Source organism: Paracoccidioides brasiliensis, assembly GCF_000150735.1.
Source record: "Paracoccidioides brasiliensis Pb18 unplaced genomic scaffold supercont2.1, whole genome shotgun sequence".
NCBI lineage: Eukaryota > Fungi > Ascomycota > Eurotiomycetes > Onygenales > Ajellomycetaceae > Paracoccidioides > Paracoccidioides brasiliensis.
Window position 1 is genome coordinate 1,391,025 of NW_011371358.1, and position 24,765 is coordinate 1,415,789.

General features: G+C 45.6%; 6 protein-coding genes across 6 annotated transcripts; 4 read left to right on the plus strand and 2 right to left on the minus strand.

The window, feature by feature from the left end:
* Positions 1-893: 893 nt before the first annotated feature.
* On the plus strand, positions 894-3,212 carry PADG_00430 (hsp7-like protein; the record flags this gene model as incomplete). Its single annotated transcript, XM_010758045.1, has 4 exons — positions 894-920; positions 1,004-1,145; positions 1,237-1,302; positions 1,405-3,212. The coding sequence occupies 4 exons, from the start codon at positions 894-896 to the stop codon at positions 3,210-3,212; spliced, it is 2,043 nt and encodes a 680-aa protein (XP_010756347.1).
* Positions 3,213-6,327: 3,115 nt separating this feature from the next.
* PADG_00431 (uncharacterized protein) lies at positions 6,328-7,174 on the plus strand (the record flags this gene model as incomplete). Its single annotated transcript, XM_010758046.1, has 2 exons — positions 6,328-6,589; positions 6,663-7,174. The coding sequence occupies 2 exons, from the start codon at positions 6,328-6,330 to the stop codon at positions 7,172-7,174; spliced, it is 774 nt and encodes a 257-aa protein (XP_010756348.1).
* A 480-nt stretch (positions 7,175-7,654) lies between these two features.
* On the minus strand, positions 7,655-9,071 carry PADG_00432 (uncharacterized protein; the record flags this gene model as incomplete). Its single annotated transcript, XM_010758047.1, has 3 exons — positions 7,655-8,550; positions 8,704-8,865; positions 9,014-9,071. 3 exons carry the CDS (start codon positions 9,069-9,071, stop codon positions 7,655-7,657), a joined length of 1,116 nt encoding a protein of 371 aa, XP_010756349.1.
* A 3,228-nt stretch (positions 9,072-12,299) lies between these two features.
* PADG_00434 (uncharacterized protein) lies at positions 12,300-14,817 on the plus strand (the record flags this gene model as incomplete). The annotated part of the gene is made up of 6 exons (XM_010757522.1): positions 12,300-12,742; positions 12,826-12,851; positions 12,958-13,275; positions 13,341-13,418; positions 13,494-14,626; positions 14,731-14,817. The coding sequence occupies 6 exons, from the start codon at positions 12,300-12,302 to the stop codon at positions 14,815-14,817; spliced, it is 2,085 nt and encodes a 694-aa protein (XP_010755824.1).
* Positions 14,818-16,014: 1,197 nt separating this feature from the next.
* Positions 16,015-16,514, plus strand: PADG_00435 (uncharacterized protein; the record flags this gene model as incomplete). The annotated part of the gene is made up of 2 exons (XM_010758048.1): positions 16,015-16,133; positions 16,319-16,514. The coding sequence occupies 2 exons, from the start codon at positions 16,015-16,017 to the stop codon at positions 16,512-16,514; spliced, it is 315 nt and encodes a 104-aa protein (XP_010756350.1).
* Positions 16,515-20,369: 3,855 nt separating this feature from the next.
* PADG_00436 (uncharacterized protein) lies at positions 20,370-22,945 on the minus strand (the record flags this gene model as incomplete). Its single annotated transcript, XM_010757523.1, has 3 exons — positions 20,370-22,008; positions 22,093-22,326; positions 22,725-22,945. 3 exons carry the CDS (start codon positions 22,943-22,945, stop codon positions 20,370-20,372), a joined length of 2,094 nt encoding a protein of 697 aa, XP_010755825.1.
* Between the last annotated feature and the right edge of the window lie 1,820 nt (positions 22,946-24,765).

The window sequence follows — 24,765 nt, forward strand, 5'->3', positions numbered from 1 at the left end:
GGCCGCTCCGGGCATTGTATTAAGAGGGGGTCAGAAGATGGTAAAGTAAGAAGTATCTGACTAAAAGAAGGAAGAGATTAGAAGCAAGAAAAGAAGCAGTGTGGAGTTGTTGTTTTTTTTGCTGCAGCGGCATTCGAGGATGTGATGGGTATAAACGGGATTTGGTGGAGGGCGAATTTAACTGTTTGTCGATGACGGCAGACTCGACCAAAGCAGTTGAGTGGGTTTTAGGGAATGGGGCTGTAGTGGGGGACCAGGTACCGCCGCACACAAATAACATGGGGAAGGTACCTCCATTGCAGTTACCACATGCCCATAAGCTCCATAGCTGTAGTTAGTTACGGAGTCTCCGCTCTCTATTTGACTTACTAAGTTACACGCAACCTCTATGAACTAGCAATATTTTTGCATGCTTATAATAACAATCAAATGCCCGTGTCTTTTTACAAACGCCGCATCTCACCTTTTGATCCTACTCCGTACACTGTCCCGCCTCCGCCGTCCCCCTCGCCTGTCTGCTTGCATTCCTCAAACACAACATCCCCAATCCACTCCCCCCAGCCAATCACAGAGCTGCATCTCTTCCCCTGCTGACATAATTCCTGACTCTGTACGGCTCACGTGAGACTTCCGTCTTCCACTGCTTTCGACGAATCGCCCAAATAGGAAAAGCGTCACTCGATTTTTAATTTTTTTTTTCTTCTTCGCATCCAAACGTCTTAACATCTTCTCTCCCTATACTATCCCTATCCCATCCCCGTATCTCGATTTCCGCATCTTCTCCTCATATCCGCTCTTCTGATTTCTCTCACCCTTCCTTGCATTTGTATCACTAGGATCCGTCTGTCTTCTCCCCCTGTATTTTAATATATATATTCTTTGACTATTTCATAATGCTTGCTTCCCGGTTCTCCCGTGCGGTATGTGTATAACCATCCAATTCTACCCCTAAAGCTCCACAGAAAGACCATTGTCAGATTGACTTGGAAATCCATTCGGTTAGCTTCCTCGCGCGGTTCCTTCTTTTGCTCGTTCTTCCGCTCGTTCCTCCGCTTACAAACTCCCTGCTACACCATTCCGAAGATGGAACTCAACAGAAGGCGGAGAGGAGAAGGTGAAGGGCCAAGTTATCGGTATCGATTTGGGTACGTACAAGCTCCTAGAAAGCTTCAGATGATTTTTATCAGTAAATGCTGGTCATTTGATATTCTAGAGCTAACTGAGATGATTGACCAGGTACCACCAACTCCGCTGTTGCTGTGATGGAGGGCAAGACCCCAAGAATCATTGAAAACGCCGAAGGTAAGATTTTATATTATTTCCCCTTATCCCAGGTTGATTCCATGGCTACGAAACTTAAGGTTGAGAACTTCAAAGAACTTCCAAACTAACTTGCTGTTCCAGGTGCACGAACAACTCCCTCAGTGGTTGCTTTCACCAAAGATGGTGAGCGACTTGTCGGTATTGCCGCTAAACGACAGGCTGTTGTTAACCCTGAGAATACCCTCTTTGCCACTAAGCGTTTGATCGGACGCAAATTCACCGATCCCGAGTGCCAGCGTGACTTGAAGGAAGTTCCTTACAAGATCGTTCAACACGCTAACGGCGACGCATGGGTTGAGGCGCAGGGCCAAAAATACTCTCCATCCCAGATTGGAGGCTTTGTCCTCCAGAAAATGAAGGAGACTGCTGAAGCCTATCTTGGCAAACCCGTCAAGAATGGTGTCGTCACAGTCCCCGCCTACTTCAATGATTCTCAACGTCAAGCTACCAAAGATGCCGGTCAAATCGCCGGTCTCAACGTTCTCCGTGTTGTCAATGAGCCTACCGCTGCTGCTCTTGCCTACGGTCTCGAGCGCGAGCAGGATCGCATCGTTGCCGTCTACGATCTTGGTGGTGGTACTTTTGACATCTCCATTCTTGAAATCCAGAAGGGTGTGTTCGAAGTCAAGTCTACCAATGGTGACACTCATCTTGGTGGTGAGGACTTCGATATCACCCTTGTCCGCAACGTTGTGCAGCAATTCAAGAAAGAGTCCGGTATCGATCTCTCAAACGATCGCATGGCTATCCAGCGTATTCGTGAGGCCTGTGAGAAGGCTAAGATCGAACTTTCCTCCGCTCTCCAAACTGAAATTAACCTTCCTTTCATCACCGCTGATTCCTCCGGTGCTAAGCATATCAACTCCAAGATGACTCGTTCTCAGCTCGAGGCACTCGTTGACCCTCTGATTTCCCGCACTATCGAGCCCGTGCGCAAGGCTTTGAAGGATGCCAATCTCCAGGCTAAGGACATCCAGGAGGTCATCCTCGTTGGTGGTATGACCCGTATGCCCAAAGTTGGAGAGTCCGTCAAGAGCATCTTCGGCCGCGATCCCGCCAAGTCCGTCAACCCAGATGAGGCTGTTGCCATTGGTGCTGCTATTCAAGGTGCTGTCCTCGCTGGTGAGGTCACCGACGTTCTTCTCCTTGACGTTACTCCTCTGTCCCTCGGCATTGAAACACTTGGTGGTGTGTTCACTCGTCTGATCAACCGCAACACCACTATCCCTACCAAGAAGTCCCAGACCTTCTCCACTGCCGCTGATTTCCAGACTGCCGTCGAGATCAAGGTTTACCAGGGTGAGCGTGAGCTCGTCCGTGACAACAAACTCCTTGGAAACTTCCAACTTGTTGGAATCCCACCCGCCCACCGTGGTGTCCCTCAGATCGAGGTCACCTTCGACATTGATGCTGATTCCATCGTCCATGTCCACGCTAAGGACAAGTCCACTGGCAAGGACCAGTCCATCACCATCGCCTCCGGCTCCGGTCTCTCTGACGCCGAGATCCAGAACATGGTCGACGATGCCGAGAAGTTCGGTGCCCAGGATAAGGAACGAAAAGCCGCTATCGAAGCCGCTAACCGCGCCGACAGCGTCCTGAACGACACTGAGAAGGCCCTCAAGGAATTCGAGGACAAACTCGACAAGACAGAGGCTGACCAGATCAAGGAGAAAATTGCCTCTCTCCGTGAAGTCGTCGCCAAAAGTCAGTCTGGCGAGGGCTCCATTACCGCTGACGAGTTGAAGGCTAAGGTTGATGAGCTCCAGAATGCCAGTCTTACCCTGTTCGACAAGATGCACAAGGCCCGTTCTGAGGATGGACAGCAGCAGCAATCCCAGCAATCAAATGAGGGCCAGCAGAGTGGTGAGGGAGAGAAGAAGCCATGAGAAACGCAAATTTGAATCCTAAAAGAAGCCTATTCTAATTAATACAAAAAGTGGTTATAGACGCCTGGGATTCCTTTGCTTCTTGCCTGCTCTTTTCCGTAAATCCATCTCTTTCCCCTTTGCTCTGACTGAGGTTTCAACCTTCTCTTTTCCCTTTGTGTATTCATGTTTCATGTTCGATTGTCGTCATTTCCATCAAACCCTTTTTTTTTTTTCATTTCCCTGTATACCAGCCTTTTAGTGTGTTTCTTCATCTCTCCCATAACCGGTGTTGGAGTTTAATTTTCTTTTTCTTTTTCTTCATTTTTTACTTTTTTATTTTATTTTTTATTTTATCGTCGCTCTTATACTCTTTCATAGCAATGTTTTACGTGTACCACTTTTGTCTTTCAAGGTCACCACGGACCTGGGAATGTGAAGTGGGGGAGAAATCTTTTTCAACCGGTGCGTTGAGGGATAAGCATTGGGAACGGCGGGTACAAAACAGGTATATGAATTTTTTTGTCAATAAAAAACGGTCGTGGATCGGGGTGACAAAAGCGGTCTTGTGTTGGAGAAGATGGGCGCAATCGGTGGTTGACAAGGTAGCCCAACTCATGGGGTGGCATATCTGCCGGTTTTACACCGTCTTTTCTCCCTCTATTTCTCTTTTCGTTAATCATAGAATAGCAATTCTCCTCTCTTGAAGTTATACATTAGTTTTAAGTCTTAACTCTCGCTTTTATTTTCTCTGCTTTATCAAGTTGTAACCCTTCCCCCCCCCCCTTCACCCTCACCCTAACCCTGGGCAGAGTATCTTTCCAGACATAATCCATCCCACCTCTCTCTCAACATTGAGAAACATGGAGTATAACTATCAGTAAATGTCGACAAGGAGCATGAACCTGCTCGTATGTACCGTGTATTTCGTAGACTCCATAGATGGTTTTTATTGTGACTTGATTCGACGCCTGCAAGCATATTCAAGCGAGTAAATGAAGTTGTATAGTAAACACAGAAGTGGGTGCATAACAACCATTCTCCAGAGACATCTGCACCTTTAAATTCCCGTATCTTATCTCTCTGCTCTGCTTTCTCTTAGTCAAAACAGCAACTCCGCATGTTTCCTGTTCTACATTCATTTAAGAGCAGACTATCCACCATCCACCTTCTCTCATATTCATCTCTGTTCAATTCCAAGACATACACCAGAATGCGCGCGCCCATACAGAAGAAGAAGTTGTATAGTTATCCACCTCTGAAGTTGTATTAAGGACAGTACATCTTTCTTTTCCCTCACTCTTGGTAACACCCTTTTCCATTTCTCCCCTACACACAGATCTCACTTTTAACCAAAAAGCCATTCTCACTCTATCTTGTTATATTCATCTTCTTGACAAGGGACAACCAAACCAAATTCTTCGGAATTCCAATGTAGTCGGTTTGTGCCCAACCCTTCATTTCATTAACGTTACTAATAAATTAATCTGAAATATCTGCAAAATCCACCCGTGCCAGGCTTGGCTCTGCATATGACAGCTCTGCTGAACCAGAATATTCTTTAATGAATCAACTCCTGTGTCCTGCTCTCCTCTCAAAATATCAAAAAACTCACTGTCTATGGCCTAAGAAGCGATCTCATAGTGAGGTTTTCAGAGAGTTCGATTTCTCCACCCTGAGAAGCCCATTAAGGAGGTTAGAGTGGTAGCTCATTTTGTAAGAGCTGCGGGCACTGTAGAAGGGGGATTAGTGCTCCTGCTGCCAACTACCCACCTGGCATCTGTCATATAGACTGTATGCTGCTCGTCAGCAGCAGAAGTGACTGTAAAATATTTATTCACCTTCATATCAGGTTCATGTTCTGTGTCATCTCAGTGTGTGTAGGGCGTTTTTGTATATAATCTCCCGCCTCCTGCTACGGGTATATCTCCTAGACCCCCTACGTTCCATTCCCTGGCCAGTGCCACGTATCACAAGTTTGTCGACAACAATATAAGAGAACAGAAACAGCTCTTAACAATAGCAGGCAAGATGATAGCGATTCCTTGCTAACTGAGTTTAACAATCGTATATTCAGATAGTCAATCAGCTATTTATTATTCATTATAACCCTATAACCGGTCAATTTAGAAATTTTTAATACTAATTTAGCTGATATTTTCTAAAGATATATTCTATACTGTTAAGGTGCTAAAGTCCTTTGCTACAGACAGCTTTGTAGATAGCTCTATAGATAGCTCTGCAGGCATCTTAAGATCTCTAGTCAGCTCTTTTTCATGCTCAACCCTTTATATTCACTCTTATGAAGAGAGGACTGACCCTTGATTTGCTCTGTCGATTCCTTATCATTCAGCACTGAATACAGTAGGGGGTTATTAAGAACACTCTCCTGCTTGATAAAAGTGTTAAAATTGATTTGTAAAGATCTTTACATGTCAAATAACCAGCTGAGCTGGCTGACAGTGGTGAATAACATCATGAGAATATATGGTTTTATAGACGTTAATTTTCTCATAAATTAGGATAGAATTGGAATGTTTTGTTGCTATTTGATGATATTCTTCTTTATCTATTCAAGATTTGGGGGTTTTGAAAGGTTTGAGGGGCTCAGCAGTGCTGCCGGGCAGGCAAGCTCTGAGTTGGCAAGGTCTGAGTCATTGGAACGCTAGTTATTTTGGGTGAACATGTGTATACGCTATATTTGATTTAGTATTTTTGAGGAATGTATTTAGCCGGGCAAGGAGTGTATTTATCAATCCCTTATGGCGTCAGTCAGGCGCTTAGCATGGGATCCCCAACGCATGATTGGACTTTTTAAGCGTTTGACGCGCTATATACGCGGTTGTTTTAGGTTAGAAACACGGCCCGATCCCAACAAGATAACTGCGTAATATCATACCAAGACAAGGTAAAATGATTGGGTAATCCTACGTGGCTTGAAATCAACTGAAAATATATATATATAGAGATAACTTCAGTAATTAAGGATTATTGAGGAGAATAGAAAGGAAACCAGCAAAAGGAGACGTTCAAATTTCTCTCAGATATCAAATCTAATCTCCTTCTATCTAGACTTACTCAAACAAACACCCCCAAACTCCCAACTCTATCTGTACGCATATCAAGATTACACATCATGTCTTCCGCCCCAATCCCAATCCCAAATCCAAATCCCTTAGTCAATCTCCCCGAATTCCTCCTCCTTTGCATGGAGGAAGAAAATATAACAGCTTTCAAAAACGCTCTAAATACACACTGGCCCTCTCTCTCCGTCTCCCCTGCCAACTCCCCACAAAAAATAAAAATAACCCCCTTACACGAACGCCTAGATTCAAACCTGTTAACAGAAACCTTCGACCTGATCGTCTCCCCGGCAAACTTCTACGGCCGCTTAGATAGTGCCTTCAACGGCACCATCTCGCGCGCCTTCTGCCTACCAACACCACAACTATAATTCCCTCACACATGCAGCACAGGACGTGCTATATGAACGCTGGCGCGGCTATGCGCCGCCGGGTTCCTGTACGCTTGTCCCCTTTCCAGCGGAGATTGCGCGGACAGCGCCATGGGGGTGCAGATGGGTGGCATTGTGTCCGAATATGCGGATGCCGGAGACTGTAAATTGGGATCGCGAGGTGGTTTATAAATGCATGTGGAGTTTGTTGTGTGAGGTGGAGAAGTGGAATAAAGACGTTAGGGAGGGGGTGGAGAGAGGGGGCAGGGTGCAAGGAGAAGGAGATCGGGAAGGGGATGGTGGGGAGAGGAAGAGGATTGATAGGGTTTTGATGCCGCCATTGGAGGTTGGGGTGGGGAATGTTAGCAAGGAGAAGTGGTCGGGCCAGGTTGTGTTGGCTCTGAAGCATTTTGTGGATGCATTGGAGAGGCATGAGAGGTGGATGAGATTGGAGTGGAGTACGATAGGTCGGGAGAGTTTTGAGGTCAAGAAGATGTGGCATGAGGAGCAGAAGGCGTTGGTAGACTGATTTAGTGTGGGTATTTAATTTAGTGAGTTGTTGTCTTCGCTTGGTATGAAAAACATAGCGTAGAGGGATAAATTTGTCTTCCTTTCTCTCTTTAGTCTTTTGGTTGGAGTGGTCGAGAATTAGATGCCGGCTGCAGATAATTCTGAATAGTCGGGTTGAGGATCAGGGTTGATGTCGATGGCGAACACAAAGATTTTTTGAAGCGTTTCGGTGTGATTATTCGTCTTCCGAGCGCAATGTCATCTCGATTGCATGTAACGATCAACCTCAAAAATGGTTGAACTTTGAGACGTGTGCTCGATTGTTCAATGGGTTATATCATGTCTCAAACCCGATTTCCACATTAGAGTAAGAGATCAGAGACCAGCTCATGATAAGCCAACTAAGAACTTTCCACCCAGTCCCAAGCACAAGCGCATTCTGGATCATATTAACACTCCTTTCGCCCCACTCCACACACCCCCCTCCATCTAACTCAACCTACCCCCTCAACACAAGCACATGAACCACATACCCAGACCCCCCCTCCAACTCCTTCCCCGCAACCTCATCACAAACCCTCCACACCCAAAACTCCTCCAGGGCTGCCTGCAGCCACGACTCAAACACATCCGGCGCCCGCAGCTGCTGCGCAATAACACATACCGTAGGATTCCTCCTGTCTGCAGCGAAGGACGATGATTCCTGAACACATGTACCCATCCCCTCTCCCTCCCCCTCTGGGGACGGGGAACTTGGAGGTATAAAACCAGGTCGCAAACGACAGATATCCGCGCACGTCTGCACGAATGGCTCGATCAGGGCATCATTATATATACAGTCGCAGGCGAGAAGGAGGTCGAAGCCAGGATCTCCCTTCGCTGCTCCTTCCATTTCCCTTGGCTCTTCTCCCTTTTTGCCAGAGGTAGCGTTATGTTGGCTACCTGAGGAAGGATGGGATTCTGCCCCTTGTACACGGATGTCAAGAACCTGTTTCAGCGTGGAAGGGGAGTCGAATTCCCAGTCCAGCGTGGTAAATATGATATTCGCCATCGGATCGTCTGGTTGGCATCCAGAAGAAAAATGGGTTTGTTTGCGGGAGCGGCGGCCATTGTGGTGATTATGGTGGCGCGATGTTGTTGTGCTAGTTTTTCCTGTACCTGTACCTGTGGCTCTGGAATTGCTTTCGAGGTTTTCCTTTAGTAACCTGTGTACGTATTCTTGGTCAGTAACGATGTAATGGCTGACGGATGGAGCCAAGGTCATGGCTATTAGGCCTGATATTCCGCAGCCGAGCTCTACGATAGTCGAATCCGGGTTTAGGACTGAGGATGTCCAGAAGATGTTTTGTTTAGATGAGAGCCATTCTGCGATTAAGGGGGTTATTTTCCACACGACTAGAGGACGGTCAGAAAAGGGGTTTTCCATCGTTGGGTGGGGAAGTATATCCTTCCCCTCTCCTCTTTTTCTTTTCTTCACCAGCTTTGAGACTAAGGTATATAAGGCAAAGCTGTCAAATTCGAACGTGACAAAAAAAAAAAAAAACGTACCTGCTCCCGTAGTACCGCCCGAGCGGGTTGAAGAGAGAATAGTTGGTGACTGGCGTATTACAAAATCCCGTCCGTGGATCGTGAGATCGAGTGTGCTTGCGCGCGAATCGACAAAGCCAAGGGTATGCGAGGGCAGTTGCTGAGAGAATAGGGAGAAGGCCTCTATATTTTCCCAATTAATAAGGGGTAGAGGATAGATTTTCTTTTGAGTTCAGATATTGACTCTATGCCCTATATCAAATGCGTGTGTGCCGCTAACATCAAACATTTCTCCTCTTTTATTTCTTCAAGGGATGTCCAAGTTCCTTACCTTCTTCAGCGTCGTCGACTTCAGGCCCAATCACATGCAAAAACTCATGGAATTGCATGATTGGTTGATCAGATCAATTAACATTTAAATGCCTATATAGCATCAAACGTCACTTTAATATTAACTCGACAGCCATTTTCATGTATCGAGTGTTTTGCATCTAGAGCGAGAAAGTTAGCATGGCTCCTATTTCCTCGATACTTTTTGAGATGGTTCGCTTATGTTTAGACACCAAATGCATGAAAGAGATAATAGAATGAAGACACAAACGTACTGGGCTGATCTCAGTACACTGTTTTAGAAATCTTCAACAGTTTGATGCGTGGCTAGAAATCACGAGCCACCTGACAAACTCTCGACAGTACATGTAAAACGTATAACTGGATAATTGAAGAGCACTATTCTCTCCTGAATATAAAATCCTGGTGCCGTAAAACTCGAAGTCTCCATACATCCCTTGGGATGAAGTTACATACCCACTTTTTTTTTTTAGGGGGGGCCGGGGCGCGGGGCGCAGATATTCAAGACGCACACTGGTCGATATCCGCTACACAAGAAAATGCAGTCCAACGAGACGGTAGTTATGTGTCAATGTCAAAGACGTATATGAAATCAGATGGAAAAACAAGCAAATAAACACCAGTCTTTGCGGATAGATGCCAGATACAGGAACCCCTTTTTTCCTTTTGGCTGAGTTCCTTCTACCTTCCATGTGCTGATTTCGAATATATGCTTGATTACTCATCCCAAATCCAAATTAGTTAGTTAGTTAGTTAGTTAGTTACAAGAGGTAATGAAAGATCACGCTGTGCGTAAAAATAACAAGCCCCCAAAAGCCCGGTATTTTTGGGAAATGCAAACAGCACAAACAAACCTCGCCGTCCTCCCAATTAGAACTGGTCAACAGCCCCCTTAGCCATTGATGTACGGAGTACTCGGGTCTTCTTGGGGGGGGCCGGGGAAGAAGAAGTAGTGGGGAGGGGAGGATTGGTCAAATTACGCGAAAGAGGCTGCAAAATATCTAACCTACCAGAAAAAGGTGAGATGCTTTGTTTTGTCTCCTTTCTAAAACCTGAGACTTTGAAAACCCTGAGACTTTGCTCCGCTGAAAACAAGAAGAAAAGAAAAAAGAAAAAAAGTACGAGTAGAGATGTCGTTTATTCAATCTTCTGGAAAACGAGTCTATGCAAGGAACCCTTCCCTTTCCCACTCGCTTCATCCATGCATTCGATGGCACTGCCGGAAGTCGTGGCTGTGTACGTACCCGTGTATCTTGTGAGTGTACCAAACTTATTTCCCATCACCACTGTAACCCAGTTCTTGCTGTATGGAATATGGAACTTCCCCGTGCTGGTGCAAAATACAGGGCGCCAAGAGGATGGCTTCTGCAACCAGGATGAGGTGTCAGTGGCCTAGGTGTTAAGGGGTTGCCCTTTTCTTTAAAAAAAAAAAAGGACGACATTCTTGGAAGTTCGCACTGATCTGCGATTACTTCCTCGATTCATCGACAGAGTAGGTTGGTGGTTGGTTTTCTGTCTTATCTGAGGTGTTTCCCCTCTTTGCCCAGCCAATATGTGGCTGCCAGAGGGTCTTGGTTTTGTTGGCATTTGTTGCCTTTGCAATGGAAAAAGGCCCGAATATGTAGGTCTTCCAAGCCACAGAACAGCTCGCATGGTCTGGAATCAGAGACTCTTCCCGGTCAAACACATATTACAGCAAGACTAAAAGGAATAAAATAGAAATAGGTCAGGATCTAGCCTTCAAAAACCCTCTCTCCCCCTCTCAGCTCTGAGGGCTCGCTCGGAGCCAAGCAATTTTCACTGCTGGATCGTTGACTTCGATGCGAGTATTACGAGGCAATAATAATGCTTTGGCGCTGTTAACAGACTCCACATCAGATCCCCCTCTCTTTACTGTTTATCTCTCTCCGCTTCCAAGTTCCAAGATATACACTTTATTCAGCTTAGAACTAACCTGTCAAGGGCTCATGATGATGCGTATGGAGTCATGGACCCCTTTGACCGTGGATATCACCTCAGCTTAGCTCATTGTAGTTACTTTAAATCACTTCTGACCATTTGTGTCAAACTCTGATATGATTCCGGTCGTTCTTGTGTGCCTAGGTAGTTTCACTCCTTTGCCAGAAAGCAGCTGCCGAGAAAAGAACCTTAAAAGAAAAAAAAAAAAAAGACTGGACTATCCGCAGGGCAGCTGACAGCTGGCCTTGTCTGGCCAATTATTTAGGATCCTTGGAAATGGCGAAGGTGGGAAAGCTAATCTGGATGTCTGGATGGCTATCCATCAAATGCATTTTTGTGCGGCCAGGTCCTCGTAAGCCGATACCTGTCGGTCACTCACAGTCTGACGGCGACGACCTCGAGAAAAAAGAAAACGCAAGCAAAAGTCTTGTTGCTCTAAATTACCCTTGGTGTAGCCCAGGTAGCGCGATATAGATAGACAAAATGATCAAGATTTGCCGTCTCATCGGTCATTCCCATATATATAGATGTATGTATCTTCAATGTTCACCAGGGTCGGGCTGTGCAAGTGCGTATCTTGACGTTACCGGTTCCATACCGGATCACGGGACCACGATTTTTCAATACGTTGGAATCAGACTTAGGTCACAGGGATTCTGGCTGACTGTTAAAACCGAGCCACCCCCCTTGGTCAAATGGTCGTTCGTATTGCAAGAAGACTAAATTGAGCTTAATAATGACTTCTTTTTAAAATATGTAGGTAACTATCAAACTGTCACTAGTTAGCAGTTAATATATTATCCAAGTAGTTAGTTTAATAATATTATATATGATTATATAATCAGATATCTATTTAACTAACTAGTTAAGTCTTCCGTACCCAAGGGTGGAGGCGTTAAACTTCAAGATCGGGTTGAAGGTTGCTTGCGGCTTGGACTTCAACAAGACCTTGGCTCTGCTTCTCACCACTCCCTCCTCGTTCCTTCCTCCCTTTCCTTTTCCCTCGCTCCCTGTCCTCTCACTTCAGCCTCCTCTTCTCTCTCTTCATTCACCAACGTCCGACAACGGTCCGTCAATGCCCTCACTCTACACTGTACCTCTCTGCCCCAGGACAGAACATTTTCAGGCGCGGTAATCCAATCAGAGAGCTCTGACGACGTGTCCCTGGCTATATAGCTGTCTTATCCTTGCTGCTTGTCAGCGACCTTCCTCTCACTCACGATACCCGTTACATTACTGTCGCATCATAACTCCCTGTCGTTATCTCTGACCAGCTCACAACCGTTCACATCTCTATTCACTTCACCATGGCGAAAAGGGATGGCCTCCTCCTCCAGCCCCGTATCTCCAAGAAGCCACCCTTCAGCGTCGAGGTTCCCGGCGCCGAAAAGGTTGAAGGGGAGAGCATCCCTCGTCGTCACCCTGCCGCAAAGGATGGCCTTCTGACCAAACCCCGCCCAGAAATCTCCACACTCTACGAGAACCTCCAATGGAGCGTGAAGCAGTACGGAAACGCTAAAGCTGTGGGATCGCGCCGGATAGTCAATACGCATGTCGAGAACAAGAAGGTTAAGAAGATGGTGGATGGCGTCGAGCAAGAGGTCGACAAGGCTTGGACGTATTTTGAGCTAAGCGGATACACATATCTAAGCTTTATCGAGTATGAGAAACTTGTTTTGGAGCTGGGTGCGGGCTTCAGGAAGCTTGGGTTGGAAAAGAATAGCAAGATCCACCTGTTTGCTGCTACAAGGTGAGTGTAGTTTAGTATTTATTAGACTCCCTTGCTACCTTGATAATCAGATTATCATTTATGCTAACTTGGTGTTTATGTAGTGTGCATTGGTTGGCGACTGCACATGGTAATTTTCCTCCCGAAGCACCATCATAGCTTCTGTGTTTTCCTTTTTTTTTTTTTTTTTTTTTTTCTTTTTGTGGCAACTCTCTCGTTTTCTAACATTTCCTTAGGCGCTACGTCGCAATCGATGACTATCGTTACTGCCTATGATTCATTGGGAGAGGACGGCTTGAAGAATTCCCTTACCCAGACACACAGCACCGCAATTTTCCTCGAACCTGTGCTCCTACCCACACTTGAGCATGTCTTGAAGGATGCAAAGGACATTAAACATGTTATCATAGACACAGCAACCGAAGTCAAACAAGCTGATGTGGACAGCCTTAAGGCTAGCTTCCCCGATCTCAACGTCATCAGTTTCGAAGATCTTCGGAAACTTGGCGAAGAAAATCCCGTGGACCCCGTACCACCAACACCAGATGACCTGTGTAAGTGACAAAATACCATATGGTATGGCTTATTCACCCGCTAATTTGAATGTGTAACTTTCCAGGCACTGTAATGTATACCTCTGGATCCTCTGGGCCCCCTAAAGGTGTGGCCTTGAAGCATAGCACGATTGTTGCTGCTAGTATGTCAACCATGCTTTTCCTATTTTCCTGTCACCTTTTATCTCCAGGCTTGCCAAGCTAACCCCTGTTTATAGTGGCCGGCGTTGATGTCATTGTGGGACCTTACCTGGGCCCGTCAGACGTTCTTCTGACCTACCTTCCCCAAGCACATATACTCGAATTTATGTTCGAGAATCTTTGTCTTTATTGGGGTGGAACCATGGGTTACGGTAGCCCCAAAACTCTTTCTGACACATCCGTGCGGAACTGCAAGGGTGACATCCGAGAACTCAAACCAACCGTCCTTGTTGGTGTACCAGCTGTGTGGGAAACCGTCAAGAAGGGAATTATTAACAATGTAAACAAGGGTGGTGCACTCATCAAGGGAATCTTCTGGGGAGGGCTTGCCGCCAAGAACTTCCTAATGTCCACTGGCCTCCCAGGGTCCGGTATTCTGGATGCTGTGGTTTTCAAGAAAGTCAAGGAAGCAACTGGAGGTCATTTGAGAATCATGTTGACTGGCGGAGGGCCGATTTCCAAGGATACCCAACGATTCCTTTCCATGACGCTCTGTCCGATGATTAACGGGTACGGTTTGACCGAAACTTCTGCCATGGGCGCCCTTAACGATCCGATGGCATGGAACCCAAACGCAATTGGCGATCTCCCCGCATCCATTGAGGCCAAACTCGTTGATTTCCCCGAAGCTGGCTACTTCTCGCACAACAATCCGCCGCAAGGTGAGGTGTGGATTCGCGGCGCCAGTGTCATGGAGGGATACTATGACAACGAAGCAGAGACCAAGTCCGCCATAACGGAGGATGGCTGGTTTATGACTGGTGACATTGGCGAGTTTGACAAGTACGGCCATCTGAAGATCATCGACCGGAAGAAGAATCTGGTCAAGACACTCAATGGCGAATACATTGCTCTTGAGAAGTTAGAGTCGATTTATCGCTCTGCTGCTGTTGTGGCCAATATCATGGTGCATGCTGCGGAGGATCAGACTAAGCCGGTTGCGGTTATTATACCCGCAGAACCTGCTCTAGTTGCGCTAGCGAAGGCAAACGGGATTCATGGGGGTAGCTTGGAGGCTCTTGTCCACGATCAGAAATTGAACGCTATTGTCCTGAAGGAGCTGCAGAATGCCGGTCGTGCTGGTGGGTTGAAGCCGTTTGAGATTATTGAGGGGGTTGTGCTCTCTGATGAGGAGTGGACGCCGCAAAATGTGAGTTTTTATGTTATTTTCTTTTATTTTTCGTTTTACATTTGGTTTCCTTCAGTTTTTCACAGAATTATCATTGCTTACTTGAGCCTTTTATTCGTATTCAGGGCTTCATCACTGCTGCGCAGAAACTCCAGCGAAGGAAGATCGCCTCCCAATTTCATAAGGAGATTGAACGTGCATATGGGAAGTAAATGGGCTGAACTCGAGACAACCAACTGCTCTGCTCTTGACTCCTTCCATTTCCACCCTAGTTTCTCGATCGATCGATCGATCGCTACGTCCCCGTTTGTCTACGACTTTCGTCCCTGAGTAGGCGATTGAATGTGCCAGGGCAACAGAGCACACGCATCCAGATCAACTTCGTCATCCGTCTTTAATATATACCACCCAAATCCATCAATGTCCACTATTCCTGTCTGATCTCCCAACCATTGCGCTGGCCTCTATGTACATTTGCGATCTAGGAAGCCCCATCGGATCATCCGCTCGTGCGCTCGTGAATTTTGCATACTTTTGGATGTTCAACCGCTTGGCTTTCTTTGTCATTTACGTTTATACTTGATTGCGCAGTACATTTTACTTCCCGCCCTGACGCTCTGCAAATTTTTTCCACGCTCCCCCTCACCCTCTGAAATTGAATATTCTCCTTCTTTCCCCTGTGGTTAATCCGATATAATGTATGTACGTCTTTGATTATTTTTGATTATTTTTTTTTTTTCGTTAAAGAATTGTCTTGCTGTTTTCTCTGGCCATTTTAGGGGTATGATCTTGTCTTTTTTTTTTCTTCCCTCTTCTTTTTTGGTTTTCCTTTAACGTTTTGACCCTATTTTCCTGCTCGAATGTAACTTTATGATCTTGATCCGTCTTGTCGTTGATGCTTTGGCCTTTTTTGATATTCCCTTTTTTATTTATTTATTTCTCGTTTATACCTGATTATTTCTTTGCTCTTTGTTTATTTGCTTGCATGCTTGTTATTTTTGAATTGCTTTTTATTATATAATTATATAGCGGAATAATATATATATGTTAGTACAGTTGTGTGTTTTTTTGAGGTAGAGTCAGAGTGTATATCAGATGAAATTGAGGTTTTGGGAACACCCGACGCCCGGGATGAAGTTCCATCTCAGTATGATTTTGTCTTTTTATTCAACTGTCGCTGTGTCCAAGTGAGTGTTTGGTGCAGGGTCAAGAGCTTTATAGTCTTTCTATCGATATCTACATAGTTTTAGGTAAAATGCAAAAGTTATACGGTGAAGGTTTCAATGTTGGTTCTGGTATTAAGGAATTAAAAATACAATAATTAAAAATAAATCATAATAAAAAAGGAAAAAAAACGACAAAAGACCCAAGTTTCCATGTTCAATGGTTTGAGAGTGAGCAGCTAAACCATGCTAAACCACTTTCGAACCAACGCCAAGCTTCACTCCCATTGCGCGACTATACTTCTTCAACCGCAAGTCATCATTTCTATCCAGCGCAAGAATTCCCTACCAATGTCGCTCTGGAGGTATGTTTAGAATCCCACAAGTTACTTAATTTTGCCAATCAATAGGAAATCCCCCATATGAAAGAAGAAACTGAAAAAAGAAAGGGGGGGAGAAAAAAAAAAAAAAGAAAAAAAAAGTCCATTCTGCCCCAGGAACAGAAGCTGAAAATGAAGCAAACCTAATTAATATTTCTTCTCCATTCTAGTTCCTATCGCAACCTCACCCCGCGCACCCGCCTCCTCTTTGGAGCCGGATTGATGGCCTACGCCACTTTTGGAATGTGGTGGTCTCCAAAAATCGAGGAGGCTTTAGGAATGGTCCCAACTAAGGAGGAACAAGAGGAGTTGGAGCGCAAGATGACCATCAAGGTTTCGAGCGTTGAACGGCAGATACGGGAGTGAGGGGGGGGGAAATATAAAGAAAAAATCAAAAAAAAAAAAAATCAAAAGAAATATAAACAGCGGCTTCCACATGGCTGGGGAATGGTCAAGAGGTTGGAAGGGCTGGGGCAGGGGATGGGTGTGGGAGAGGAGTGTTGGCCTGTTGATGTGCGTCTGATGCGAGTTTGTCCGATATGCTGTTAATGGCGTTGATTAGATGGAAGACATGGATTGTAAGAATTAAGTTTTTCACCCCTTCCTTCTCATCTTTTTAATTTAATTCCTTTTGGGCTGCTGGTGGTTTTTGGGAGTGCGGTGGTACGTATGTACGTCCACACATTCCTGTTGTTGAAGTTGATAAGGAGTGCATTGAAAGATCATCAGGGTGGCAAGGCGTCGACGCCATGTGTCTGGGCGGTTGACAAACGGGGAGAGCTCGATCTGATCTCCTCTACTTTCTTTTTCTTTTCTTTTTCTCTTTCGATTTTATTGAGGACTGGGAAGAGGTCTCAAGGTCTACCGTCGTGAAACCGAGAGAGGGCTAGAGGACGGTTTGGGACTTGATTACACAAAAGAGTGGAGTAAGACATCGCCGAAATGGCATATCATATCGCGTCGTTGCGGACTCCCGATTTTGGGGGATTTGGGCCGCGAGAACCCGGCGCAAGGGCCGAAACGAGCGAGGGAGTGAGAAATGCAGCTGGAGGGGAGGGGGGAGATTTGATGATCAGTTCATTTGAGACTTGCAGCGAGGGATTGGGTTGAGAAAGCAAGTTGATATGCATTTTCTCATTGCAGGTGGCTTACGTTGCTTCGGTTTTTAGCTTCATTTGATTTTTGAATCATTTCCCTTCGCCTCCATTGCTGACCACCCATCATCGATTTATCGTCGAATCGCATCTCGATTGAAATAAAATACCTTTTCATTCCCGATGCTGTGTACCTCAAAATGTACAACCCAATTGATCGCATTGGATGTGTTTCAAAAACCTGGTAGTCTTGGTGATCGTGAAGGATTGGACATGTTCGTGTCTATAGGGAAGCCAAGGTCGCTTGAATATTACGATAGGGCGACGGCATGCCGGGGTGTTGAAGGCGGGAAAATGGAACAGCTGTTCACGCTCATTTGCATTCATTCTTGGAAACTTCTTCAAGCCTGGCTACTAATTTGTACTCCCTTGTGCTGCTTCTGCCCAGGCTAAGCCACATTGATATCCTCGAATCGGCGAAAGGGCTACTATATTCCTGCAAAAGCGAAGGCACTGGTTTAGCGGATATTCGATCAAGCAAATCGGTTAGCATTGAGCTTCTTCGTGCGTGAATATTACGACCCTCACGGCTCTTCCGAAACGGTTTGATATTCTTCATCTTCCTGCTGCCACTCAGTCCACGATTACAGGATAGAAGCCTCCCTCCAACTCACTCATTTGACACCGAACACCACCACCACCACAGAGTGTCTTTCGGGATGTCTATGGACGTATATACGAGATACCTGAGATAACTTCAAGAAAAGAAGCCAATGCAGTTTGTCAGTTCCCCGAAACCGGCCTTCATATTCTCCATAACTCAAAAACAGCGAGAACTGCATCCACACACACAATTTACTACCTCGATTTGCATCATTCCTGCATGCCCTAGCTACCAGTGTCCATGGATATTCATTCTTCCCTCCAACCACCTGATTCTGTCTAACAATTTGATCTATTCATTACGCCTCATGCTTTGTCCTTCTGACAGCTCTCCATCGAGCATTACCGCCTGACTACATGATGTCTCAATCCGCTACAAATTACCTTTCGGTTTACTGTCTTTCCTTTCCGTTTTCCATACTGCCACCTTCTCCCTTAACGGTGATTGATTGGCTTCCTGGTTTTCTCCCAAACCGTCTACTCCATGCGGCGTCCCAAGTGAATATCCAACACAGTTTCTCTTCTTTTTAATTCCCATCAGCTTTCGATGCAGTCCATAGCCAATAAATGCCCCGAATTGTGAAACCGAGCAATTGAAATCAGCTAATGAAAAATAATACGATAATTGACAAGACAAGTTGGAGTTGGCCTAGGCAATATATCTACCTGTTTATGCCTAATTGTCCTGTGCTGATCCTCCCTCTTGAACCGTGAGAAGTTCAGGGATGATGAAGGGAATGTAATACCGGGCACGGAGCTTCGTGTAGCCACTGCTCACCTCGTACATACCAACACAGTTCATGATATTTTGATGGTGACTGGTTAGCAGCGACCAAAAGCTAAAAATTGAATTAATCAATATGGGTTCCTACATAGGTGAAAGCGTCTCCCACGAGTGATCTTTCCTATCCCTGAAAAATACTATCTGGTTATTGAACTACTTATCCAGGCTGCTTTGTGTGAGAATTGACAGAAGGTGAAGGATGGAAAGACTCTTATATGATTAGATTGTGGTTTTGGATTGAGTAAATGCTATGACTAGTAGACAGCTGGAAATTTCGGAATGCCTATCTCTTCTTCTACGATTTACAGGGCTAAAGTTTTGCCCGCCAGCAAAAAAAGGGGTGAATATCTTTGTGCTTGGAGGTAGGTACCTGGGTTTAAGAAATCACGTGTGGTCGTTTCAGGGGGCTCCCGAGCGGATTTACATGTATGCACATGTACATACATACATACATACATACATACATACTACAACGTCCATATAGCAGCGAAGACAGTCTTAAAGGGTGTAGCGTAGGGCTGTAAAGGGATATGAAAAGACATTGAGTGAAAAAAGGATGTTGTCATGTCGCAGCCTGAAAGCACATATGAACGTGAACTCGAACTTCGAACTAACTAGCAACATTTCTGCTTCTTGCTTCCCATGAGAATGCCCATGCGTCTGTCGAGGTCAACACAAGAAGTGCTCATTTTCCAATACGAAGCCAGTCAGGCCCCCAGCTCCTCCCAGTCCAATCCACAAAAACAAAATAAAGCGAAACTCACGAACTCAAAACACTGAGCACAACATATTTCTTTCCCCACTCCTACTCCCTTCTCTCACTCCCCCTCCAACTCCAATCCCCCTCCAACTATCCCTCCCCCCCCCCCCCCCTATCCCCTCCACCCTCCACCCTCCACCACGAAAACCGTACATATTCTCTTGTGTAACTTTCTGTTTATTTCCCTGTTTTGTTTCTCCCTATCCACTTCTGACTTGCCCAATAATACGAACTAGAGGGGTTGTAAACCAGCAAAAAGAAAGAGAGAAAAAAATACAAGGAAATCCCTTTCTGCCGTTCCAAATGCAATTCGTCCTATAACAACCAGGAAGCGCAACTGGGGAAAACTTTTGATTCCCATCCGTAATAAAACATGTAGAAAAAGAAGAAAAAGAGAGCAAAAGGGAGAAACAAGAGCTAGTGCAAAATCAAAAACCAAGTCATTTGGAAAAGGGGGCTATAACACATCAGTGTGATTGGGCCTTTAGTATTGGAAATTGGCTATGCCCGGACTCCGCTGCAACTTGATTACAAAGGATGGCTTTGTGTTACACTGAAGCAATTAAAAAACCCTTTCAGTGGGACCAAGTTCGGATCAGGAGTAGCCAGGCATTGGATGGAAGTGATGACATGAACGGTATAGATAATGAAACCAAATAGAAAACTTATCAAGGTCCCAGAACATATTGGGGAAGGGAGAGAGAAGCTCCAGAAGCTCCAGAAGGAACTTGGAAAACATTGTTAGCAGCAATTCTCATTAATTGTGTGCTGCGGGTCCCGAATGGAAAGTATAGAAAGGAACTCAGAAAAAGGAAATCGTTAATGCGTTGATAAAAGAAAATCAATCAAACTGTTCATAGAGTGCAGTTGTTCTCGAACGCTATGCTATCGTGGTTTATGAACGTCATCATCGAAGACTTTCAAGAACAGAGACTCTGAGGATTGTGAATTAAGTCTAGCCGTCCGTATGTATTGTCACTTGGGCGATTGGCGTAGGAGCCACCGAATTTGGGGCCTGGAGGCTGGCTCAAATAATTCGTTGTTCCGTGTCGTTTTAGATAGTGATTCGAGCCCTCATGCTCGTTTTGCAAGGTTGGGATCATAGAATCGAATGCTCCATTGAAAGATCCATCGTGCTCCTCTTGGGCTTTGACAGTCACGTCGTCATCGTAACTTGGCATATGCAAACGCAAGTTCGAAGGCTCAATGCATATTTTCCTCGAGTCAGAGGAAACGGCCGTAAGAGTTGGGTCGCTATAGGCGCCTGCAGCTGTATTGTCTTTGATAGTCTCGAGTGGATCCATTGAACCGCTGATCATGTTATAATTGTGATAATCGGGTGAGGATGACGGCGATGATATCAAGGGGCTTGCAGCTAGAGGAGAGTGGTCTGTAGATGGTAGGCGGTGGTAGTTGTACGAAGCGGGATTTCGATGGTTTGTACTATATGGTGACATTAATGAGAGATGGGTGCGTGGGGTATGACCCATGCCGGGTGGTAAGCAACCCCCTCCGTTACCATCCCCAGAATTTCCAGTGCCACCATCTGGTCCCATGCTTGCGGAACTGTCTCGTCGTCCGTCTTTATAATGGCCTGGTGAGCGACCCCGAACGACCATTGGATGGGACAATCTTTTGGCGATTAAGACCCATTGAGTATCGACTCCGTTTGGAGTGGGAATTTCAGCGTAGAGCTCGACAACCAGATTGTAATACTGCTGTTGAGCACGGCGTTTTCCGTTGTTTGCAGTCGCTTTTTGAAATTGAATACGCTCAAATGTATGAGAAGTGGGTGGTTGTGCTTGCTGAGCAGCTCCGTAGGATGACCCATAATCCAACTGCATGCTCGAGGCATGTGGGGGGGCGGCAAATGAAATATGATTAGGTCCAACTGAAGACGCATGGGCTAATACCAGGGACGGCGGCTGCTGTGGTTGCAAAGTAATTCTCCCTGGCTTCTTTTCTGACTGCTTGTCCCGTTTTGGAGTATGCTGAACAAGTTCCCGTGTTTCGTTTTCCTGCGCATTCACGACAGCAGATATTGACATGGCGAACGACCGAATGCTCTGTGGGTTATTGTTCGGAAGTTGGACGTAGAGAGGAGAGTTGGGAGCCCATGGACGGAGCAGGAATGAACAAGATACAGAAAAGTAGTTGCGACGATAGCATGTCCACTTGTCATCTACCTGAAAGAAACCCTTATGTATCTTGGCTTGGATTTCTGGATTGATAGTTTGATGGCTGTTGGTAAAAACGGAATGAAGAACGTTGGTCTCATGAAATGGGGGAGCCTCAGAGCTCGACTGACAACCTCGAGGTGAAGTGTCCATCAAGTGGTTGTACATCGATGTGGTATTTGAGTGAACATCAACCGTTCGTGTTGCAGGGTATTGGGAGTATCGGGGAATGTCTGTCATGGTGGTGTGCGGAGAGGAATATGTGTTTCGACCGATGGGGTATGAGATCGAATACGGATCAGCCCTTGGAATCAAACCGCTAGTCCCTGAAACAAACGTGCCCTGTGATTGCAAGGGTGGTGACATGCCCGATGGAGGCTGACTATATGAGGAAGTTGATATTATATGAGATTTGGAAACATGAAAGCGTATACAAAATCGGAGGAGAGTACGAGGGTAAACTTACAGAGCAGGTACCCGTTGGAATCTTAGGTCACCAATTCTGTCATTCCACTGCAAGTTTGTAGTATGGGAGTAAGCGGACTGTGTAGAGAAGCTTTCTGCCGAAGTCACGGTATTCGAGACGGGGTTTGTCAGCGAAACATAAGCATAAGAGGGAGTAGCTGAGCTGGAGCTTGTTGATGATGACCGGTGGGATGGTTCAATCGGACTCAGGAGAAGACCTGGTGCAGCATGAAAGCTGGAGTAGGAGGATACCAACATTAGCAGTCTGACACAGATTCACCAGTGTATTGTGTTGATAAAAGCAAGTTTAACAAAAAAGCACTGTGAGGGACTAAAATAAAGAACAAAAAGCTGCATAATCAGTGGAAATAAATTCCAGAAGTGTCTGCTGACTTAGGTTGCTGAGGGAGGTTAGAGTCTAGTTGTCAACAACCCATCGCTATGCAGCAGGATAATAATAATATGATGCCAGCAAGTCTTTCCAGCCTTTCTAACTAAGCAAGGCAACAGTTCAAGTAGCATGAAACACAAGACAGGGAGGTAGCAGTCGAGTTGCCAAACACCGAGAGCGTGTGGGAATGCAAGGGCAGTCAAAATTAAAAGAAATCTGGGCACCTACGGCACATCTTGTACCGCAGAATGTTGTGCGGCGTACCTAAAACCGTTGGTGACGGGTACAGAACTCGGATGTGCCAGTTGATGACCCAGTGAATCGGTCCTCCGACGCTCAGCTTCGACGTCTTCGGTCGGGAAGGAAGTTGTTCCAGAGAACGCTCGTTCAGTACTGACGTACTCGCTCTCAGAGGTGGTAGGATAGTCAAGCTGAAAAGAATTTTGAAGAAGTGAAGCTGCATATGTTCTTATTAGGTTTGGACCTTATAAAGGCTCATGTGAGAATTAGGAGGAAACAACACAACACGATGAAATAGATACGGATGAAGTATGGTATTGCAGAAGGGCATCTCCGGATGTAGCTAGGTTACACGAGCATGCATCGGTGGGAGAATCGGTCAGAAGAGATAACAAAGTGAGCAGGGGAAAGCAGTGGGCGAGGAGAATAGCGATGGAATCAAAGGGATCAATAGTTAAGAGCGGAAAATTTTTTATTTATAAAAAAAAATTGAAATAAATGAAAATGAAAGTAAAGCAAAAGGCCTCCAGCAAAACGTGGACGATCTTCCGCTGACAGCGGGAGGTGGTCAAAATAATCCACACAAGCAAGCTGTATTTGAAGTTGTACCAGATGGAAATGGGCTTACTGTTATTCATTTGTCAGGCCAAAATTCCGCCGAGGGTTAGTTAAGGAAGCGCTGCTCGATTAGGTGGCTTTGACTTCGGGAAAGGCCCAAGACAATAAACCAGAGAATGCGCTTCAAAACTGCAGGAGAAATTCGAGGGGGCAAGCCTTGCGGCAGTCGGGCGACAGTGGAAATGGACCAGCAAATGATTGGTCGCTCCGAATCCTTCTCAGCAGGCTCTCTAAGGTCCCACCGTGCGCTTGTTCAAGTCCGAAGATCGATAAACTTGTCTGCAAGTCAATATAGTGAACGGCAATGAGAGCAATAGCATGCGCTTCATGCAACCAATCTCAAAAAGTAAGGGTGTGGATCGGGGGGGAGACCCGGGGATGCGATTTCCACCAAGATCCTGAACTCTGACCTTTCGTCTGGCAAAACAAAATGATAACAAGGGCGCAAATATTTTGCATATGGGGGCGTATGATTTACTTCGCCACGAGCGAGCTTAAAATCTCGTGCATTTCCAGGTGCCGCACCGAATTTTTATATGCAAAGACGAGGAATTATGGGGGGGGAAGCATCCGCAATTCGCGGAAACAAGTATGCTGCGTCGGAAAAGAGCCGGGATGAATCAATGGGCGTGGGGGAGGTTAGATGGAAAAGGTGTCCAGAAGCACCTGCGAGAAAAGGCAGGGTCTATGGGGTGTAACGCTTGTTCCAGCCCTAGAAATCAATCTAAAAAGAAGCACTTTCTGGCAGCGAATTGGCGGGGCAAAAAGCCTAGGTGATCGACCTCTAGAAATTGATGTGAGCGCTGTAGTTAAAAGGAATAAGTTTTTTTTTTGTTAATAAGAGAGGTGATTTTAAAAGAGATGATAGCAAACCAAATAGCAAAACAACAACGGGTGGCAGGTAGGCTCATTCAAAAATTAAAATCAAGCACGAAATAGATGTATAACGACAATGAGCGGCATAAAGAAGCTTTAATAAAACTTCGTTTTTAACAGAAGGACTCAAGGTGCGTTCCACAGGCGGACAAGGCCGCTGAACAGCCCTGGGACAGACAACCTGTTCAGCTAGAAGTGATGGAAACGGACCATTGGAACATATAGAAATTTATGTAAAGGAATATTTAGAGCACCTGGCATCAGTAAATTTTTCATATCTTTCCTCTGTTCTTACCAAGTAAAACAGAAAAATACAAGAAGACTGGATTTTCATAGCTTGTATTTTTCTTTTCATGCCTTTCCAACATATGCTAATTTCTTAACCCCCAGGTTTTGTCGATCGAGGATATGGGAGGGGTCTTTTGGGCTTGTGCCAATCAATAACTGATAGCCCTATCGTATTTGACCAGTCTGCGAAAGTTTGATGGCTGCCAATCATACGCTAAGGGAGAGCGCTGAAGATCTCTCTCTGGATCATTCCCCGAGAGA